Here is an 18,550-nt window from a genome sequence, read left to right on the forward strand (position 1 = left end):
GGGCGGATTTAATGCAACGATGGAATCAAGGTTTCAGGTGGAAAAGAGGGTTCCAAAATACGGCAGAATAGAATCACATCCGGGAAGATTATTGAATTATTTGGACCCCAGATGATGCCCTGCACCAATTTATTTTGAAGCATTTGATTTAGCACAAGAGATTATAAAGTTCAGTTATATTATCTTGATCTAGCAATAACCCCCACTCTAAGTATGATGTTTTTATAGCTCACGCGCGTTCTATAAACATTAGAACATGAATCCAGAGTTGAAACTGGTTTGAATTTGACACATTGGAGTCAACTAAAAGACTTCCTTGGAAGTCTAAAAGTATAAAAATTTCAATCGTGCTTTGGTTTCTTTTTCGTCTTGGTTCTTCCTTTACTTAAGAGTTTTCCCGTAAAAAATTCGTCAAAACAGCAGTTCAAAGGGAAGAGTTTTATTCGCATTATTATTCCCCAAAGACACTCCTTACCCTCGTTCTCGCGTTGTGGTTCCCCTGACTTTCATTGAGACACATGGAATGTGGGAATTTTGCGCATGACTGTTTGAATGACGGAGAATACAGATAAAGCCGCAAAAACGAAATTGCAATGCGTGTGGTCGACTGCTGTTCAATTGGCTATAAAAACGTTTAATTAAAAATCTCTTAGGATAAATTATTCTGAAAGCGCCGCAGTGCTAGCTTCCGTGCATTTATTACTAAAATTTTCGACTGTTTTCAAATAAAACCTGAAGCTTTTTTGATTTAACGACGGTACAAAAACAAAAGCACTCTCCTGATGTTTTTTTCACGGAGAGCCTAGAGTTCAAAACGAAGTGTAGACCAGAAATTAAAGAAAAATAATAATTATTCATTAGTGGAGATGAAGTTACCTTTGACAACTAAATTTCGCACGTACACGACTAAAACTACTTGAAAACAGCTTTAGAATGCGAATCGCATTCATTGAAGGTCAACAGTGACTTTTTCTCCATATGTAAAGTGATTGAATTTGCCAGAATTTCATTTCGTTGTAGAATTGATTACAACGCTCGACACCTCTTTCAATTTTCGAATACTTCCCGTTGACGGCGGCTTCTTTGTGGTGAAAACCAATCATGACATCAGTGTGAATTTTTGTGGCATGTCATTAGTTTTCTTGTCAGAGAATCACTTACGGGCACAGTGCAGATGTTTCGCTGGAGAATGTTTGAAATTCATAGCAAACTTCTGTATTTGAGGTGCTTTAAAAAAAGTCCTATTTTAGAGAGAAGTAAGGAATTCTAATAAAAAAAAACTGCGAGAGGAAAACACGCTTAATCTACTAAGCTCAAAATAAACCCTTTCAGCGTCACTTTTTTTTTTTTCCTGAAGCTTTTCCTTTCATAAAAAAAAATCAAACATTTTCTGCCTCGATTACGCAACTGTTCACTGATTATCTCCGCAAGTTATCCTTGCATATTGTGCAAGTTACGTTTCATCGTTTTTGTTTATACTTCGAGTGCAATATTTTTTTTACAGTTTTTTAACATGTATTTTAATTTATAAGTACATCAATGAGAGATTTCATTAATGTTTACATTCATTCTGGTCACGAGTATTTCGGAAATAGTTCATTGCTGGTACGTTTATTATGACAACGTCATTTGCAAACGTGAGATCGATCGACAGACGACGAAACTGAAAAACAAATCGCTCTTTTTGCGCTGAAAAGCCAGTAGTTCCGCCATACGGTGTGATAAACCTTCGCTGAACAAATGTGAAAGCCTAGATCGGGAAATATTTTAAGTGCTCGTCGCTGGATCCAACAAAAATGTCCAAAAAACAAAAAAATCTCGCAGCTGGCACGTTGCGCGGGAAAGAAGCGTTACTCGAGTGGTGCAAGCGACAAACAGTGGGATACAAGAACGTTCGTGTGTCTAACATGACAACCTCATGGAGAGATGGATTAGCCTTTTGTGCCATAATACACCGCTACAAGCCGGACCTCATGTAAGAACAATCATGTTTTCACTTCACATTGAGATAGGAAACAAAAATTCTTGACTTCCCTGAGTTTTTTCAGATTAAATCGTATGTTAATTTAAATGTGAAAAAGGTCAAATTTAATCTGAACTCTCGATCTAAGCTGGTTTTGTAGCATAAACGAGTTGCGTTTGAATCGAGCACTTGATACAAATTTGCAAGAAATACAAATTTCGAAACAGTATTATAATCTCCCATTTAATATTGGGTGTCTTAAGATGTATTTCAATTGACTACCAGCTCTCGATCGCAAACGTTTCAAACCTCCATGAAGCAATCTGCATATAACAAAATCATCATGGGCTAAATTTCACAAAATTCGTAATCGTAGAATGCAAACTTGTTCTGTTTCTGACAATATTGGAAAATAATCCTATGCCAAAATACGTTTTTCCTAAGCGCTGTTTATGTCTACACTTGATGTACGATATTGTAAAAACAATAATTGGTGTTTGCGTCTGAATACTCATACTTCAGACGCAATCAAAACATAACAAGTGATGTAAGCTTTGTTTTTATTAACATATCTTTGAATGTCGGAGAAATTTGAGCTGCCTACAATGAAACCAAACTACAGATAAGCCGAACGTGTACAGGTCCGGCCCTAAATTGCAGATTTCAAGAAGGTTTGGGTTTCAGAATATTTCAGAACATAGCATCATCGGAGGAAATACAAAATTAAGAAAATGAAAAAGAAGAAAGCACAATCAAAAGACTCGTGATTGCTAAAATGCGTCACGTTTGCGGAAGATTTCCGGAATACCCACATGTCCACTATCGGATGCAGATATTTCACTTAGCTCTTTACATCCTACAAGCGATGAACGTGTAAATTTTCCTTACAATATAGACCACGAAATTCTCCAAATCAGTTTATAACTTAGTGTACCGTAGCTGGAAAGGAGATTTGCAAAGTAGATCAAAGGTCATAGGACGGGCAAGCTGGATTCATCTCCTTCGTTTTTCGGCGGTAGTATTCTAATCAATTATGATCGTTCTCGCTTTAAGTCGCAATCGAGTATTAACTTAATTTCCGTGTCGGTGTTCAGTCTTCACTGACAAGCTGTACTACCGATCATTCTTTTATTTCAGAGATTTTCAGAATCTATCGAAGGAAGACATGTTGAAAAATAACGAACTGGTAAGCTGAACTATTTTTAATATTTATAATGCATTTTCATTGCATGTTTTTGAAACAGTCTTCGGCATGAAGAATATTAAACATTTCTCTTTCTCTCATTATTACTGAAATTGTGACAGAAAATGAAAGCCTGTCAGCACAAATGTTGATAAGTTCTTCCTGTCTGATATTGTAATAATGCCAATTTTTGGCAACTATCAGAGTTTGGTCAAAACAAAATCAATCAAAAGAACACGAAGTTTAGCTCGATGTCAGCGTATGACCATGATAATGAGAATGATGTTTTATCAGCAACAATGCTAGGTGGGCCACACCCACCTGAAGATAAAGGCAATCCCTGGTAGATAAATGTGTAAAAATTTAGACTAATCTTGCTCTCTTTGCTTAAAAAAGTAACTTTGATTGCAAAACGAGTGGAGTCCTAAGCGTTCTTTAGACTGGGCGATGAAATGCTGGGGTTGAAATGATGTCAATGAAATGAATGCGAGGCATGCCGGGAAGGAAGACCTCCTATAGTCGAAAAAAGTTGTGTTTTTACATCGAATAGAGATGGCTATACTGAAAATAAATTACTACAAAAGATGGGCTAAAAATTTTTTCCTGCGGTCTGCCACTATTGTAGATCAGTCAATTATATCGTTTTTTTTTTTGTGGAAAAAAACCGTCTCAAAAATTAATACGTCCTCTTAACACACAAATTTTGTCTCGTTAACAGGCTTTTAAGGTAGCAGAGGAAAAGCTCGGTGTCCCCGCTTTATTGGACGCGAGAGATCTGGTGTCTATGGATGTCCCGGATGAACAAAGCGTCATGACTTATCTTTCTTCGTTGTTTTTCAGTCTAAACAACTTCAAACCTTCAGGTAACATAAGTTTGGTTTTCAGTGTTTTGTGATTGATACCTTGCTGTTATTTGATACAATGTTTGTCGAAAAGTGAGTTATTGTTCACAGAATCGTGATTGTGGCTTTTCGTTACTTTGCAGAAGACACAGCGGAAATAAACAACAACACGATACCGAAAGGTAAAAATGAAATTTATTTTAAAGCAACGAAACCTCACGTTTTGCGTTGTATTTAAATAAAATCATTAAGGAAAAGGGCAGAAGTGGCGGCCTGTGGCTCGCTGGATCTTGAGTTCTGGGTATCTAATAGAGTCTTAATTGACTAGTTACCCATCCTGACTAGTTACCCATGTCTCGTCTTATAAAAGCCCTAGGGCGTAGTTGCCTCTAACTGCCGCAGCATATCGATGATTACTTACCCTGACGAGACAAGGGTTATTACTAGTCAGGGTAAGGAAACACCAATATGCTGGGCAAGGCATAATGGCAACTACACCCTTAGGTTTACCTTGAAGATAAAATTCGCCTCTGATTAACTTCAACCGAATTGTTTCTTAACAGGGAGACCCAAGCGATATCTGTTTGATATTCTGGCTGACGAGGCATACAAGCGACGGTTCAAACTCAGACAGCGCGAGATAGTCGAAGAACCTTGTACTGATACCGAAGTGACTGCTTAACAAACGATTTAGAATGGCTACTTTTTTAAAATGAAAATGAATATATGAGCCATGCAAGTCGTGTCTTGGAGATTTCAAGCGCTCAGAAACATTGCTGTGTAGTATGATGGAGTAATAAATCGAACAATGTCGAATGCTAAGGTGCCCTTGTGGGAAGAATATTGCAAATCAATATTAACCATGGAATTCTTTCCAACTATACTTGAAAAGGAAACCTGTTTGAATTTTGCTATAATTAGCAGAGCACTTCTTCAGGCAAAACTAAAAGCTCTTTTAAAAGTATAACCTTGACAAGTACCCGGCTTTCTTGGAGTAGCTTAGATTTAAAAATCTGTCACATTTGTATGTCATTAAAAGAAAAATAAAAGATTAAAGCCTTCAGAGAATCTCTATCATGAAAACCGGGGTTATTATCTCAGACGGGACCTGGGAACAAGATCACATGGTCTTCAGCGCCAGAAGTTTGCGGTTTCATTAAGGGTTTCCTTGAAAAACCAGGTGCTAACTGTCACTGCTCTAAACGCCAATATTGCGTTCTTCCGATTCTCGACATGAGTCAAACACAACATTTTTCTTGCAAAATTAAAATTCGAGACTTATTTAAAAGATGCAGCTCCTATAGCGCTAATTTTTTCAGCGCAGTTTTAATTAAGATGGTTACGTTTTATTTTCAAGGCATTCAGATAAAATTGCACAGGTATCTAAGCACATTTTCAATGTTTTGACGTTTCCCTGGTGAAATGATGAAAATTTCGAAGATAAAGTTTTAGTAAATGATGGCTATCTGGTGCTGTTTATGCAGCTGCCTACCGAGCCGAAACAAAAAAAACCTCAATAATGGTGAGGACGACTTGTTATGATAAGCAATTTGCAAACGGATGAGTTTTTGCATCAGATAACTGACAGACACTCGCAAACCTTCGTAATCAGCCAATGAATTTTTCGGTAGTTCAACTATTATTCCAGGTCGCTATCAAGCGATAGGTTATAATCAGTGGAAAAGATCTGGCTTCAACTGTGAAGTTGAACGACAAATTAATCGAGAACTTTAACCGCACTGTTCAAAGGGTGACACAGCAATCGGTCGAGGAACTTCGTCTACTCGACACAGAAAGCCTGTTGGCAAACCATGGCGACTAACAGCAGCACAAGGTCTGCATTCCGAGTGGTTGGGCTTCTTGTTTATGTCCTCATCGGAGGAGCCATATTTATGCAGATCGAGAAGGAAACAGGCAGAAACTCTAAGAGTCAAACATTAGAGGACTTCCTACGTCGGTGGAGTAACACGTATAATCTGTCCCAAGAAAATATCACCAATCTGCTTAAAGATTACGACGACACGAGGGAGAATGGAGCGAAGCCAACTTGGACATTCTTAAATTCTGTTTTCTACGTTTTACAGCTTGTCACTACAATTGGTAAGAGAGAAATAGTTGTGAATTTACACCAAAATCGTATACCTTTCCTGATCAGCTTAGGCACTGCAGGTGCAGAAATATTTTTAACAAGAATGAGTTATTTCATCGAGGTGCGATGCAAATTAAATACATTTTGAACATTTTCTTTCGATATGAAAGTTCCCTTCCAAAACACAGATATTGGACCAGTGGAACAACATATTCCTGATAAACTCACAACCTTTAAGCCACCCTAAATGACCAGTCTTCAACCTGTGCTGCACCGAAACTTTAGAACGCGCTATTACAATCAACAAAGAGCGTGAATACCATCGCTAATTCCAATTGAAGAGTAAAATGTCACCTTTTACGTCCGGCATGACAACCACAGATTTGTACTATATTTGTCATTTTTCCATTAGAGTCCTAGCTTCTTCATCGATAGGAATCTTTTCCTTTTCAAAATTGTCACACGCACTTAAACATTTTAAAGAAATTTGCATATATGGGTTTATCATTATTTCTATTATCATTACACTCAAAATTATCAATATTATAATTACCGTTCTGTCATTATCGTTAGTATTAGTATAGACCACACTGGTAAATAGGTACTTTTCGCGCGCGCTGATCGGCTTGTTCGGATGTGAATAACAAGTACTATCCGCCTCCGAGCAGCCGATGAGACATATTCGTGTGTCAAGGGCTTATTTCCGACCATTTTTTTGTATATTGAAAGAAATAAACTATACCAATTTTTTGTATCTGTGTGGTATAAACTAAAAAAGTTGTTCACCCGCAGTGTCGTTGAAAATGATAGATATATAGACTTTATCAGCAGCCGCTCATGGAAAAAAATGATTGACACCCCTACTGTTATCGTCATTATTTACATCTTTATTATCTTTTTTATCACTAGATATCACCACCTTTCCATTATGAACATCGAAGAGCCAAATTTTTATGTTGCCGTGGCGCTCAGCTTAATTCTTTCATACGATACCCAAAACACTGAGACAGACTGCCCCATTATTAATTTATTTATTCATTAAATATTTTCTTCATTTTCTTTTACTAATTCATTTGTATCATTTCCCCTTTTTTTCGCCAGGATATGGAAACATAACGCCCACGACAGAAAGCGTCAAATTTTAACTGTTATTTATGCGCTGGTAGGAATTCCATTCACAGTTTTGGCTCTTAAATCAATTGGGGAACTTGTAAACAAAGCCTTAAAATCGGTGACCCGACCACTGCATAGGAATTTCACAGTAAAAACTGTCAAGAACGTGCCTGCGATTTTATGGAAACTGGAAATACCTGCATCAATTTAGTGTCTTGCATTGTAACCTGGATCATTGCTTGTGCACTGAACACGCATTTAGAATCAAAACAAAGTTTTATCACGAACTCTTATTCCATTTTTGTGACCTTAACTACTGTCGGATTTGGAGATATTATTCCGTTTGAGGATCACTTGTATGTTTTCATTATAACTGTTCTACCCGGGTTGTGTTTCATGTCCAGTTTGATCGACTCGATTGTAGCGTACTTGGATAAAACCCGAGTGGCTACCACGCGATCTTTTAGCCTCACGGGGTGTTGTTCAGCTAAAAACGAAGCGAGGATAACGGCAGAAGTGGATTTGAAAAACAATCAGACACTGGAGAACAACACCACCTTTTGATGGGGCATATAGAGGGCTTCCATTAGATGTCATACATATGTCAGTAAAGTTGCCAAGGCGATAACACCAGAACAATTAGAACTAATAGAGCGCCGACTTCCCTTTCGTAGAATGTTTTAAGACAGTTAAATGGGAATAACTTTCACGACAATTACAAGAAAAGTACCAAAAAATTCTAGATCTCGAAAACCATCCAAGATTTCGTAAGAAATCTGCTAAAATGAACCCCTTAAAAGACTCCTTTGTGAGGATCGTCAAGGAATGGAACAAGTTACCTAACCACCTTTTTGGAAACGATACCGACATCAACAGAACAGATTCAAACGAAATTTAAAAAAGTGGATGAACATTAGTTGACTATTCAATTTACTGTTCCCTTTGTCCTGTTTTATTTCAGAGCTGTTCTTGTACATGTTGTTTGCAGAGATTTTGAAATGTAAAAATGAGCATAAATTTTAGAAGTAAATTTAGTTAGTTAGGAGGGCCTTTTTAGCCCAAAACGAAGCCATTTTTGTTTTTTTTCGTCTTGTTTGTTTCTGCGGTCAAGCGACACACCCGAGAGCTGATTTTTTAGGAGATTAGATGGCGGCTTTTAAAAAACGTTGACATCATACCTTCAAAACAAAATGCTTTATTGGATTTCGGCTTCCTTGATTGAGGGATCATTTGAACTTTGTTATTTTTATTGAGTTTAGCGATTGTTTCAATCACACGGCTTTGCATAATTTGAAACTGTGGAAAAAAACTATATAAAAATGGGTTATGTCATGTACTAAGCTGAACACTTCGTAACGTTTCAAAAGATGTAACGTTGTATCATTTATTTATTTGCACTTCGCACGCAAAGATCGCGATAATGTGATATTACTTAGTTTATATAAAAAATTAATTGGACACGTGCAAAAACTAACTTGATTTGAGGAGGAAACGTGGTCTAAACTAGAAACGAATGGCGTGATGTTGAAGGAAAGAGCTTGGATCCAAATCAATTGTGAATGCATACCGCTCTGTCTCTCTTGGTTCTAGATGACCTATGATGACCTACGTGTTAAAACCAACGGGTTTGCAATCGCAATTCAACACTTGTTTTCAAAGGAAATGAAATATTTTGTTTTCAAAGGAAATTAAATACTTTTTTTTCAAAGGACATGAAATATTTTGGAAAACGTTCTGTTCTTACCCAGAGTGGTAAACACAGAAGCGACTTCAGCGCTCTGTCGCTCTCAACCGAACGGTTCGGCCTACGATTCGCGAGGACTTTTCGTCTCTTCTGGTCATTCGAGTTTATCTTACGCCACTCATCTCTCCAAAAATTTGTCAGGTAAGGCTGAGATAGCGGTGGGCGTGGAAAATAATTGTTAAGCAGATTTGAGCTAGCGCGAAATCAGGGTTTTCAATCCACATGCGTGAGATTCACTGCGAAAACGCAAGAGTGAATTTGAACATTGCACGCGAGTGGGGCGACACGCGCAGAAGAAGCTCTTTCTCACGCTTTTACTCCCCAAGAAGCGGCTGGCACTGTTGGTTGTAAAAAAAAAAATTCATGACTGCATTAGACATGTCTGAGAGTTTTTAGTAAATAATGACCGTAAGATCAATGTAATTGTGTACCTAAGACGATGCCTCAGGATTTGTAACAGGTATTTTTCTGTAATGTAATTCACCACGCTTCTCGTTGTCTATTTCCCAAATATTTTGCCGTAGGTCTGTTCAGTAACAGATCACAGAGGACGTCGAAATACGGTGACACACTCGATAGAGATCTCGAGTTATAATCTTATTGTTATCTATACATTTCTAATATGAAATATGGCTTAAAAGTTTACACTCGCACTATAATTCCTTAAAACTGCTCTTAATACAGTTATTTTGTAATATTTAGCTTACTTTGAAGAAGTTCGAGTTGATTTTTGACTTTCGTGATTTCTTGTTAAGTTACGCGGATGAAAAAGGTCAGACTTATGACAAGGGCTCTTAAGGTTATTGTTTTCTTTACCACGAATAATTTAACTATTGTTTTTTTTTCTCGGACAAATTCTCAGCGACCACGGTGTGTTTATCAGCCGAAACCCAAATCCAACATGAGGAAAACGGATGCCATTCATGTTCTCCTACAGGCAACTTGCCTCGTTCTCATCTCCAAACCTCACCTCGTCGAAACAAAAAGAACCTTCCAAGCAAAAGAAACGGTCATTTGGTTTCCATGGATGGATTAGGCTGGCAATTTATCAGCGGCCAGTTTGCAGACACTCCCCATCTCGACGAGGTCTGCAGAGAAGGCGTCCGTGCAAGGCACCTCTTCAATGTGGTCCCAACCAAAACTTGGCCGAATCACCATTCCTATATGACGGGACTTTACCCAGAGAGCCACGGGATTGTCTCAAATAAGTTCTGGGATCCTGTTTATCAAGCAAAATTTATTTACGATTATGATGGTTCAGACAGCGACCCGAAGTTCTACACGCTTCCGAACCAATCTGGTTGACACTACAAAAAGCAGGGTGGACGTAGCGGGATTTACTTCTGGCCGGGAAGCCGCGGCTATCCAGAAAAACCCATTTTCTACGAGAAGCCCTTTTGCAAAGTCGATTGCAGCGCGATTGACCCAAAAGATCTTCCGAAATACCGTAACAAAACGTATCCGTCGTGGTTAGGTTACAATACATTCATTGTGTCTTCAATTACACGGAACCTTCTCAGAGCCGAATCGATTAAAATCATAAACTGGCTCAAATCGGACGAACCACCGCAGTTTGTGGCGCTGTACATCGATCACCCGGACTGGGAGGGGCACGAATATGGCAGTTATTCAAATGAATACAAACGAGCCATTGAAAAAGTCGATCGCGATGTTGTGGGTTATTTCATTGATCGATTGCGTGACGAGAGCTTATGACACAGTCAACTTGATGTTCGTCAGCGATCACAGTTTTAACAACGTCTCTTCAAGGCGACTCATAATTCTCGCGATTACATCGAACAGTCTGCGTACATGCTGACGGAATCTGGGGCACTCGTACACATTTGGCCGAAAGATGGTAGACTAGACGAAATTTATGACAACCTCACTAAAGCCAAAAACCCACACATGACAGTTTACAAGAAGGAAGACATCCCAGGTAAGTACCACTGGAAACACAATCGCCGCATCCCTCCTATATTCATCAATCCCGAAGTGGGTTTGGTTATCGAGCAATCCCGCGGGGAACACGAGCGTGTCTTGGGTTCACGGGACACACGCCTGGCCGCCTCAGGAGAGTCGCAGCTACCCAATTTTCTTTGCCCGTGGTCCCGCATTTAAAAAGGGTTTCGAAATTGCGCCGTTCAAGAACACTAGATCTCTACCCTCTGATGTGTCAACTTCTTGGAATTGTGCCTCAACCGAACAATGGCTCACTGGAAAATGTCATGCCTCTTCTTCTGCAAGAAACCACAGACCCACCAACCCCAGACCCACCAACCGCTGGTCAAGCGAAAGTAAACATGCAGGGACTTCCGGTTTTGATGGCGATATCTATCTGCTTGCCAATTCCTCATTTTGCAAGCTTTCCAGTACACTTAATATTCGAACCTTTTGCCCGAAATTCATTAAAGGTGGTACTAAGTAAGGGGGCAAAGACTTAAAACCTTTTGGGAAAAGCACATACACTTTCCATTAAAAAGCCTGTCTTAGCTTCTGTTTCAGTCGCCATAGGTTTTCAAAACAAAGATATGCAAACTATGTCAGGTATTCACTAATTCTGAGTAACAATCCAGAAAAAAACAGTACTTTTTTTTTTATATCAGAGCCCTCTGTAAGTTTTTCATCAACCCCTCCCCCCTCTCTCTCTCCCTAATGTCAAAATATAACTCTAGGTGAGCATAAAATCAGATAAATATCCTACAGAGAAGATTATTAGTCATGAACTAAATTTATTTACATTCTCTACCATTTCAGCACTGGGTTAGCTTTGTATCTATCATAATCTTCTTTCTTGAAGAAAGATATTTCTGTTTCATGTCCTGTTAGGAAATAAGAAGATTTTATGGTTATGAACAAGGTGAAAGTAAATAGAGGATGTTCATTTTTAAATGGATACAATTAACCGAAAAAAAAATTTCTGCTAAGGTTATGTTGAACATTTAATTACTTCACAACAGGTTTATGGTTTCTTAATCCAGGCCTTTGACCTCTAAGAGTGACCAGCATACAGTTTCTCCTTACATTATCACCCCTGAATCAAACAGTTAGGTCACAAGAATAGAGAGAATGATCAGCAGCTAAAGGACCTCTTGATTGTTTAACAAATTCTCCTTATCAGCACCTAAGGAAATGTATAGAGAACAGTATGGAGAATATGCATACTGATGTTAGGGTGTAAAGGGGTTAATGCTCAGAACTAAGTCAGTGCAGCAGTTTCACGCAATTTTTTACTGGAGGGAGTCCAGGGAGACTTCACTCACCGTGTTACCCAACATTGCTGATGCTATGGAAACCAGGTTTAGCGAAAATATTGTGGGGAACTCACCAATTCGCATTCTTGGAAAGACTGCAGTCCTGTCTAAGCATAAGCATCTCATCATTTTCTGTGTTTATCACTGGATCACTTGTCTATTAAAATAAATTTGTGTTAATCACCACTTAACTCCCAAGATCTGATTGTTAATTCTCCCATCTAGCTGCTGCACATTTCCTTGTAAATTAGTTACCAGAATTTGGTGTCAGATCACGTTGACAACTTCTACTTGAAACCTTTGAGAATTCTCATTACCTGTTTGCTGGGTAATGAATGGATATTATTATTTATATAATAAGCTCAGTTATGCACGCATTCTGATTGGTTCTCACTTATGATCTATGAGGACAGATGTATAGATGACATCATCATTAAAACTTTTTTTAAATTCTTATTATTCAGTGACACACTCGGTGCCTCGTGTGCCACTTTATTTACCACACATTTTGACGTCATTTGTGATCTATTACTGAATAGACACACGGCAACTTGGAATCTATTTGTTAAATAGATACTGATGAATACCAGGATTTTTCCTTTTACTAAAAAAATCATATCTTCATTGCACACAGTGAAGATACTATTTTTATCTTTAACATGTGAGGATATTGGAGTCGCCATGGTACTAACATGAGATACTTTCAGCACTCAAAGATAAAATTTGTATCCCTGTGTGGCCATGTTATATCCTCTGTTTATAGGGAGAAATAACTCGTTGATTAAAAGGGGTTGATAAACTTATCTTTGCTCTTTACATATGTAGTTATCCACTTAACTATTGTCTAATTGGGACACACATCACAAGAGTTGACTTACTTTGGCACCATGTGCTTTATGCTGAATTTTCATTGTGTCTGTTAACATTGTTGAAAGAGGATTAAAAACAACTTGGTATAAGTAATTAGATATTTCATTGACACTGATAGAATGGTCAAAATAATCAGTTGAACAATTGGAAATTTAATTTTTTCTTTCTTGTTAAGATGTTTTCATTTTACCCTCACCCTTCCCCCCCCACTCCCCTCACTTCCCAGGTTAAGGTTAGGGTAGAGTCTGAACTCTCCACTTCAAAATAAAGTCCAAAGGGTAGATTTTGTGAGAGTATCTTTGAAAAGTGTGTGTGTTGGTTTCTTTGAAGACAACAATTACCAAACAATTCATCAAAACCTCTCTATCCTTGAGATGGGCAGAGCCATAAACATAAATGTTCCAGACTGAAAATGTTTTTGGATCCCAGTGTATAATTTGGGTGACAAAGATGCAAGTTTGGAGGTTGTAAAATTACAATGAAACTCAGAAAACTGTGAAAAATAAGAATAACCAAATTATCAAGGTTATTGTGTTAACCCTTTCACTCCCAGATCACATTTGTAATTCTCCTTACTGCCAACCATACAATTCTTATAATGTTAGCTACGAGAATTTAGAATTGGATCAACTAATTATCCCCAAATTGATATTTTTCTTTATTCTCATTATTTATCTGGTTGATATTTTATTACTATTGTAAGGAGAAATTCTGTCTTGGTCACTCATAGGAGTTAAAGGTTTAAAGCAAAAAACCTATCAGACATAAAAAAAACTAAAATGCATCAGTAATGGTATTAGGTCTTGTGCATGTTTATATTGGAATAAAAAAACTTGCCTTCCAGCTTTGCTTTCAAGGAGCAGATGTAACACCAAGACCAAATCCTGGTGAGAACAATGAGGAAGTGTCAAGGATTCATGAACATTTTAGTGCAATGGGAGGCTTAGAGGGCCTGAATTTTCAGTGATTTACATCTTTGTACATAGAAAATATTGGTCCTTTCTGTTTTGGAGGTTTTGGTCCCATTTGTAAGGAACTTTAATTGTAATTGGGTTATACACAATTGGCCTTTCACCAACCCCTTATAACTCCCATGAGTGACCAAGACAGAATTTCTCTTTACAATATCAATGAACAATATCAACCAGATAAGTGATGAGAATAACGAAAATCTCAATTTGGGGATAATTAGTGGATCCAATACTAAATTCTCTGAACCAACACTAGTAAGGATTGGTATGTTTGAGAGTGGACAAATTTGATCTGGAAGTTTAGGGTTTAGAATAAAATCAAGTGACTGTGTTCATGGTTTTCTAAGTCTCAACTGAAGATAAATGATAACTTCTTTACTGAAGGTCACAATCTGGTTACCCAGTGAATCAATGACCTGTCCCATTAAAAAAACAATTATCTGAGCAACAGACATATGCAAAGGTCCCTGAATAGGAAGGGGTACATCAGATCTTTTCTTTATATCTGTGTGGAACAAGCATGGATTTTCTAATTACTACAGGGCAATTCTGAGAACATAAAGCAAAGACTAAAAAACACAAGGAAATTTCTTTCTTTAGTTTTGCCCCTTGATTCCATATATGTGTCACAACAACCCCCCCCAAAAAACCAAACCCCAAAAAAAAAAAAAAACTTTTTTTTTTTGTTTTTGAGGGACACAATTCCTCCTTAGAGATCAGAATGTCCACTTAGTAACGTTATTCTTAACCCTTTAACTCCCACAAGTGGACCAAGACAGAATTTCTCCTTTCAATATCAATACCGAATAACAAGCAGGACAGTGATGAGAATAAAGAAATAATATCAGTCATGGGATTATAAGTTGATCCAATACCAAATTCTCCAAACAAACATTACAAGAACTGTGTTGGCAGACAGTAAGGAGAAATTACTAAATGAGGATCTTTGGGAGTTAAAGAGTTTAAATATTTTGGAGCAAGATTTCAGGTCAAATTCAGCAAACTTGCAATTATTCTTCCAATTCCCTGACTCTTAGTTGCATGTGTCTGAATTAAGTACAAAAAAAAAAACAGAAGGCACTCTCCTGCATCACTTTGCAAATCTCATGCACAAATCTTCTATCGCATAGGAAGGTACCTGCTTCTTGTCCCTTTGCAAAAGTTATTAAACCACAACCAACTTTTCCAGCGAAATTAGTAAGGTAGCTCATCATCATCAAAATTTACACCCGTGTTGTAACTTCTCTTTGAACAAATACTCCAAGAAATTGCAATTTTTAACATTTTTTTTTTTTACATATTCGTGTGTACGCTAAGGAGAGAGCTGTTGCATTATTCTGCTTTTGTGGGCTTATTTGTAAAATGAGACCCTGGAGTATATTCTGAGAAACGAAAACCCTTCATTTATATCGGCCCTATCAGATGTTTTTGAGGATAACGACTTACCCGAAACGACAAAGTCCATGAAATCTTTGGCTGTTTGTTCCAATGACACATCTTTAAATACGACATCTTTGATATTCCGGTATTCAAAGGACCTTATGAGACGCATTGTTACAGTCGCTCCAGAAGAATCAGCTCGTGCCTCCTCATCCATCGTCCCACATTAACAAAAAGATATCTACCAAAATATTTAGAATCTGTCAAACGTCCGCCATGTTGTGTAGCTGTGTCCACCGCTTATTTACAAAACCGCATGCAAGCAGCACTGGGACCGAGGTGTTGTTTCCAGACTTCTTACACTCATACTCTGATTGACATTTTGCAATTACATTAGATCAACTTCCTGCACGTTGTCTCACTCGTTAAGAATAATGTCCGCGGACGGAGAAGATATCGATCTCCCAAGTTATACGGCCTTGGAGGAAGCCCTGAACTGTATGAAGAAATCTTACGAAATCATGAAAAGGGGAGGCGTTGGAAAGTTCAAAAAGATAGGAAGCCTTTGCTTCTGGTCGCAAAGAAACTGGAACAGGTCAACTTTGCCTCTACTGTCAAGTTAAATTTGGCGGCGGTCAGCTTTTCAGTACAAGCCTACAAACGCTGAAAAAGGCTCCATGTTCAATGTTACACGCCCATTGTTTCAGGAAGAATTTGAACAACAACACCAGCTGAGGATGGAACTTACTTCATTGACCGCGATGGAACACCTTTCCGGTATAATTCTAAACTACCTACGAACGGGGCGGCTCCTTGTGCCAGAGGCTTTTCCATGGGTGCAAAAAAGAACTGCTATAAGAAGCTGAGTTCTATTCAGATTCGTGGAATTATCGATGAATTATGTCCTCGACCATTTTTCGAGTCCAACATCCTACGTCCGATGAACATAAGTATATACTGGTGAACAGGTGGCTCACCGATCAACTGAAGTCTCCATCACTCTACTTTCGTGGCTGCTCTATCGTGCTTCCCGCGATGGATGGTCCCATCAACTACTTTCCACTCGCGTTGTGTACGAGAGCGGCCAACTGTGGTAGTGGTAAAAATTGGGACTGTTTTGTTTGGAGGTTTCACAGAGCAGTCATGGGATAGTAAGTCATTTGTGCACGTTCCTGCTGTGAGGTTTTCTAAGTGGTGGCTTAAGTTATATCTCATCGCAAGTGCTGTTCCTGAATTCCTTACATTTTAAACTAAGTCAAAACACCCCTTTTGGTGGGTTCTTACTTCTGATCTATTGGAGTACAGACGTATAGATCAAGTCACCGTTGAGAACATTTTGCCTTTTTATCAATATAAAACAAACACATTCCATGTTGTCGTAGGTATGTTCCTACTGTATAAGATCAATGACACGTCAACTTTGGTAAGAATATCAGTGGTACACCCCCCTGCACCTCAGTTGTCACTTTTTTGTTTTATACCACATTTTATCATCATTTTTGATCCATTGCTGAACAGACGCACAGCAACAGTGAATCTTAAATACAATTCTCTCTATTTCAGTTTCTGGTAACTACAAATACTGCAATGGGTCATTCATATTTAGCTTTGTCAACCCATCTGGTACTGGACCAACCAAACTGCCCCTAAAGCCTGATCAAACGAAGTATGGAATATACTGCAACGGTGGATATGGCCCAACCTTTGGAAGCTCACATGACTTAACCATCTGCAATGAAGCAAATTCAACCACCAACAGTTACAGTTCCTTGGGAAATACTTATGAATGCCCACCTCACATCACTCCTTCTACATTTCTGACTGGTAACAAGAATTTTACTGCTAGTGAGCTAGAAGTATTTGGCCTCAAACAATGGGCATAAATTTTAATTCAGGGTTGACTTTGCTTGTGAAAGTGGTATGGTCAAACTGTTGTTTAGAAATATTTAGAATAAAGTATTATGGATGCAATTTTTCATTATGCAATTAGCAAATAAAAACAACTTCACCAAAAAAATAAATAAATAAATAAACAAAATATAAATACCACAAGAGATATTTTTTGCCTTCAACACATGCATCGGGACTTTTTGTGGTTCTTGGGGGATGGTATCCCATGATTTGTCTTGAGAAAGATTTAGATTGTAAGTTAGGTCGTAAATGTTTTACTTGATAATTGCAGGCTGAAGAGAATCTTAATATATAATTGTGATTAGGTATCTCTTTTGAGCAATTAGAAAGATTAGTAATATTCATAAGTAACATCGTGCATTTCAACTGAAAAAGATTCAAAATAAGCATATTCACTTTGATATAGTATTGGAGGAGAGGAAAAGAGGAATCATCTGACAAGTGACCTATAAGGTGCAACGTGTCTACGAGGCAAAGGGCATGCTTTTGTAAAACCAGAACTTAATCAATTTAAGTCTGTGGGGCTTCCTGGAGCCTGAATGCATAAAGCAATGTAGTAGGATAAACAAGGGAAGCAGTCAAAATGAACTGAACTTTTCGCAAACAAGTTTATAAGTAGGCTTACTGATTTGATCTTTCATATATCAGATCTTTGAGTAACGCACCTTAAGTGGCAAATTATTCTGAACCTGTAAATTTATGAAATGTGTAAGATCCTTGCATAGCTTCCAATAAACATTACTAAATAGTGTGATGGAAAATTTTAAATCTCATGATACTTTAACCCATCAAATCCCATGAGTAACCAAGACAGAATTTCTCCTTACAATACCAATACAATATCAACCAGATAAGTGATGAGAATAAAGACAAATAGCAATCTAGGGATTAGTTGATGCAATACTAAATTCTCTGAACTAACATTATAAGAATTGTTAGGTCAACAGTATGGAGAATGAAAAATTTGATTTGGGAGTTAAAGGGTTAAAGATTCTACAATAATCAGATCTTATCAGTCCTTGATACCAGTATGAGAAAAGAAACCAAATTAAGGTGATTCCACTAACAAAAAATGTATCAAATTTCTTCTTAAGGTTCCATAAATATTCCCCACCAATGTCTGTTTCGAAAAGTACAATTTAAAAGATAGTTCACCATGCTTGTTTAACCCTCCAACTCTCAAGATCTCATTAGTACTTCTCCTTACTGTCTGTCATTCAGTTCTAGTGA

The 18,550-nt window shown here is 37.8% G+C and overlaps 3 protein-coding genes and 1 non-coding gene across 4 annotated transcripts; 3 read left to right on the forward strand and 1 right to left on the reverse strand.

The window, feature by feature from the left end:
- Positions 1–1,618: 1,618 nt before the first annotated feature.
- LOC131776163 (MICAL-like protein 1) lies at positions 1,619–5,071 on the forward strand. Its single transcript, XM_059092323.2, has 5 exons — positions 1,619–1,975; positions 3,101–3,149; positions 3,865–4,009; positions 4,132–4,170; positions 4,552–5,071. The coding sequence occupies exons 1-5, from the start codon at positions 1,797–1,799 to the stop codon at positions 4,668–4,670; spliced, it is 531 nt and encodes a 176-aa protein (XP_058948306.2). The 5' UTR covers positions 1,619–1,796; the 3' UTR covers positions 4,671–5,071.
- Positions 5,072–5,373: 302 nt separating this feature from the next.
- Positions 5,374–8,506, forward strand: LOC131776203 (potassium channel subfamily K member 3-like). Its single transcript, XM_059092373.2, is given in 4 exon segments — positions 5,374–6,088; positions 7,179–7,208; positions 7,211–7,324; positions 7,327–8,506. Coding segments are annotated over 4 exon segments (861 nt in total). The 5' UTR covers positions 5,374–5,799; the 3' UTR covers positions 7,755–8,506.
- A 2,148-nt stretch (positions 8,507–10,654) lies between these two features.
- Positions 10,655–15,695, reverse strand: LOC131776179 (UPF0538 protein C2orf76 homolog). The gene is made up of 5 exons (XM_066173171.1): positions 15,476–15,695; positions 14,498–14,534; positions 13,067–13,118; positions 12,269–12,345; positions 10,655–11,761 (listed from the first exon to the last, which is right to left on the reverse strand). The coding sequence occupies exons 1-5, from the start codon at positions 15,624–15,626 to the stop codon at positions 11,680–11,682; spliced, it is 399 nt and encodes a 132-aa protein (XP_066029268.1). The 5' UTR covers positions 15,627–15,695; the 3' UTR covers positions 10,655–11,679.
- Positions 15,696–15,843: 148 nt separating this feature from the next.
- Positions 15,844–18,069, forward strand: LOC131776157 (uncharacterized). Its single transcript, XR_010718933.1, has 2 exons — positions 15,844–16,560; positions 16,973–18,069. It is a non-coding gene; the product is annotated as an uncharacterized protein (transcript).
- Positions 18,070–18,550: the final 481 nt, after the last annotated feature.

This window comes from Pocillopora verrucosa, chromosome 10 (genome assembly GCF_036669915.1).
Source record: "Pocillopora verrucosa isolate sample1 chromosome 10, ASM3666991v2, whole genome shotgun sequence".
Classification (NCBI taxonomy): Eukaryota; Metazoa; Cnidaria; class Anthozoa; order Scleractinia; family Pocilloporidae; genus Pocillopora; species Pocillopora verrucosa.

Bases quoted from the DNA above. Each gene is read 5' to 3' on its own strand.
- LOC131776163 (XM_059092323.2), top strand. From the start codon at position 1,797: ATGTCCAAAAAACAAAAAAATCTCGCAGCTGGCACGTTGCGCGGGAAA. The intron at 1,976-3,100 runs GTAAGAACAATC...CTTTTATTTCAG, and splicing joins CGCTACAAGCCGGACCTCAT to AGATTTTCAGAATCTATCGA. The intron at 4,171-4,551 runs GTAAAAATGAAA...GTTTCTTAACAG, and splicing joins CAACAACACGATACCGAAAG to GGAGACCCAAGCGATATCTG.
- LOC131776179 (XM_066173171.1), bottom strand. From the start codon at position 15,626: ATGGATGAGGAGGCACGAGCTGATTCTTCTGGAGCGACTGTAACAATG. The intron at 13,119-14,497 runs GGGACCTTTGCA...TAATCCTCTTTC, and splicing joins GATGTACCCCTTCCTATTCA to AACAATGTTAACAGACACAA. The intron at 12,346-13,066 runs GTAAGTCAACTC...TTATTTTAATAG, and splicing joins ATAAAGCACATGGTGCCAAA to ACAAGTGATCCAGTGATAAA.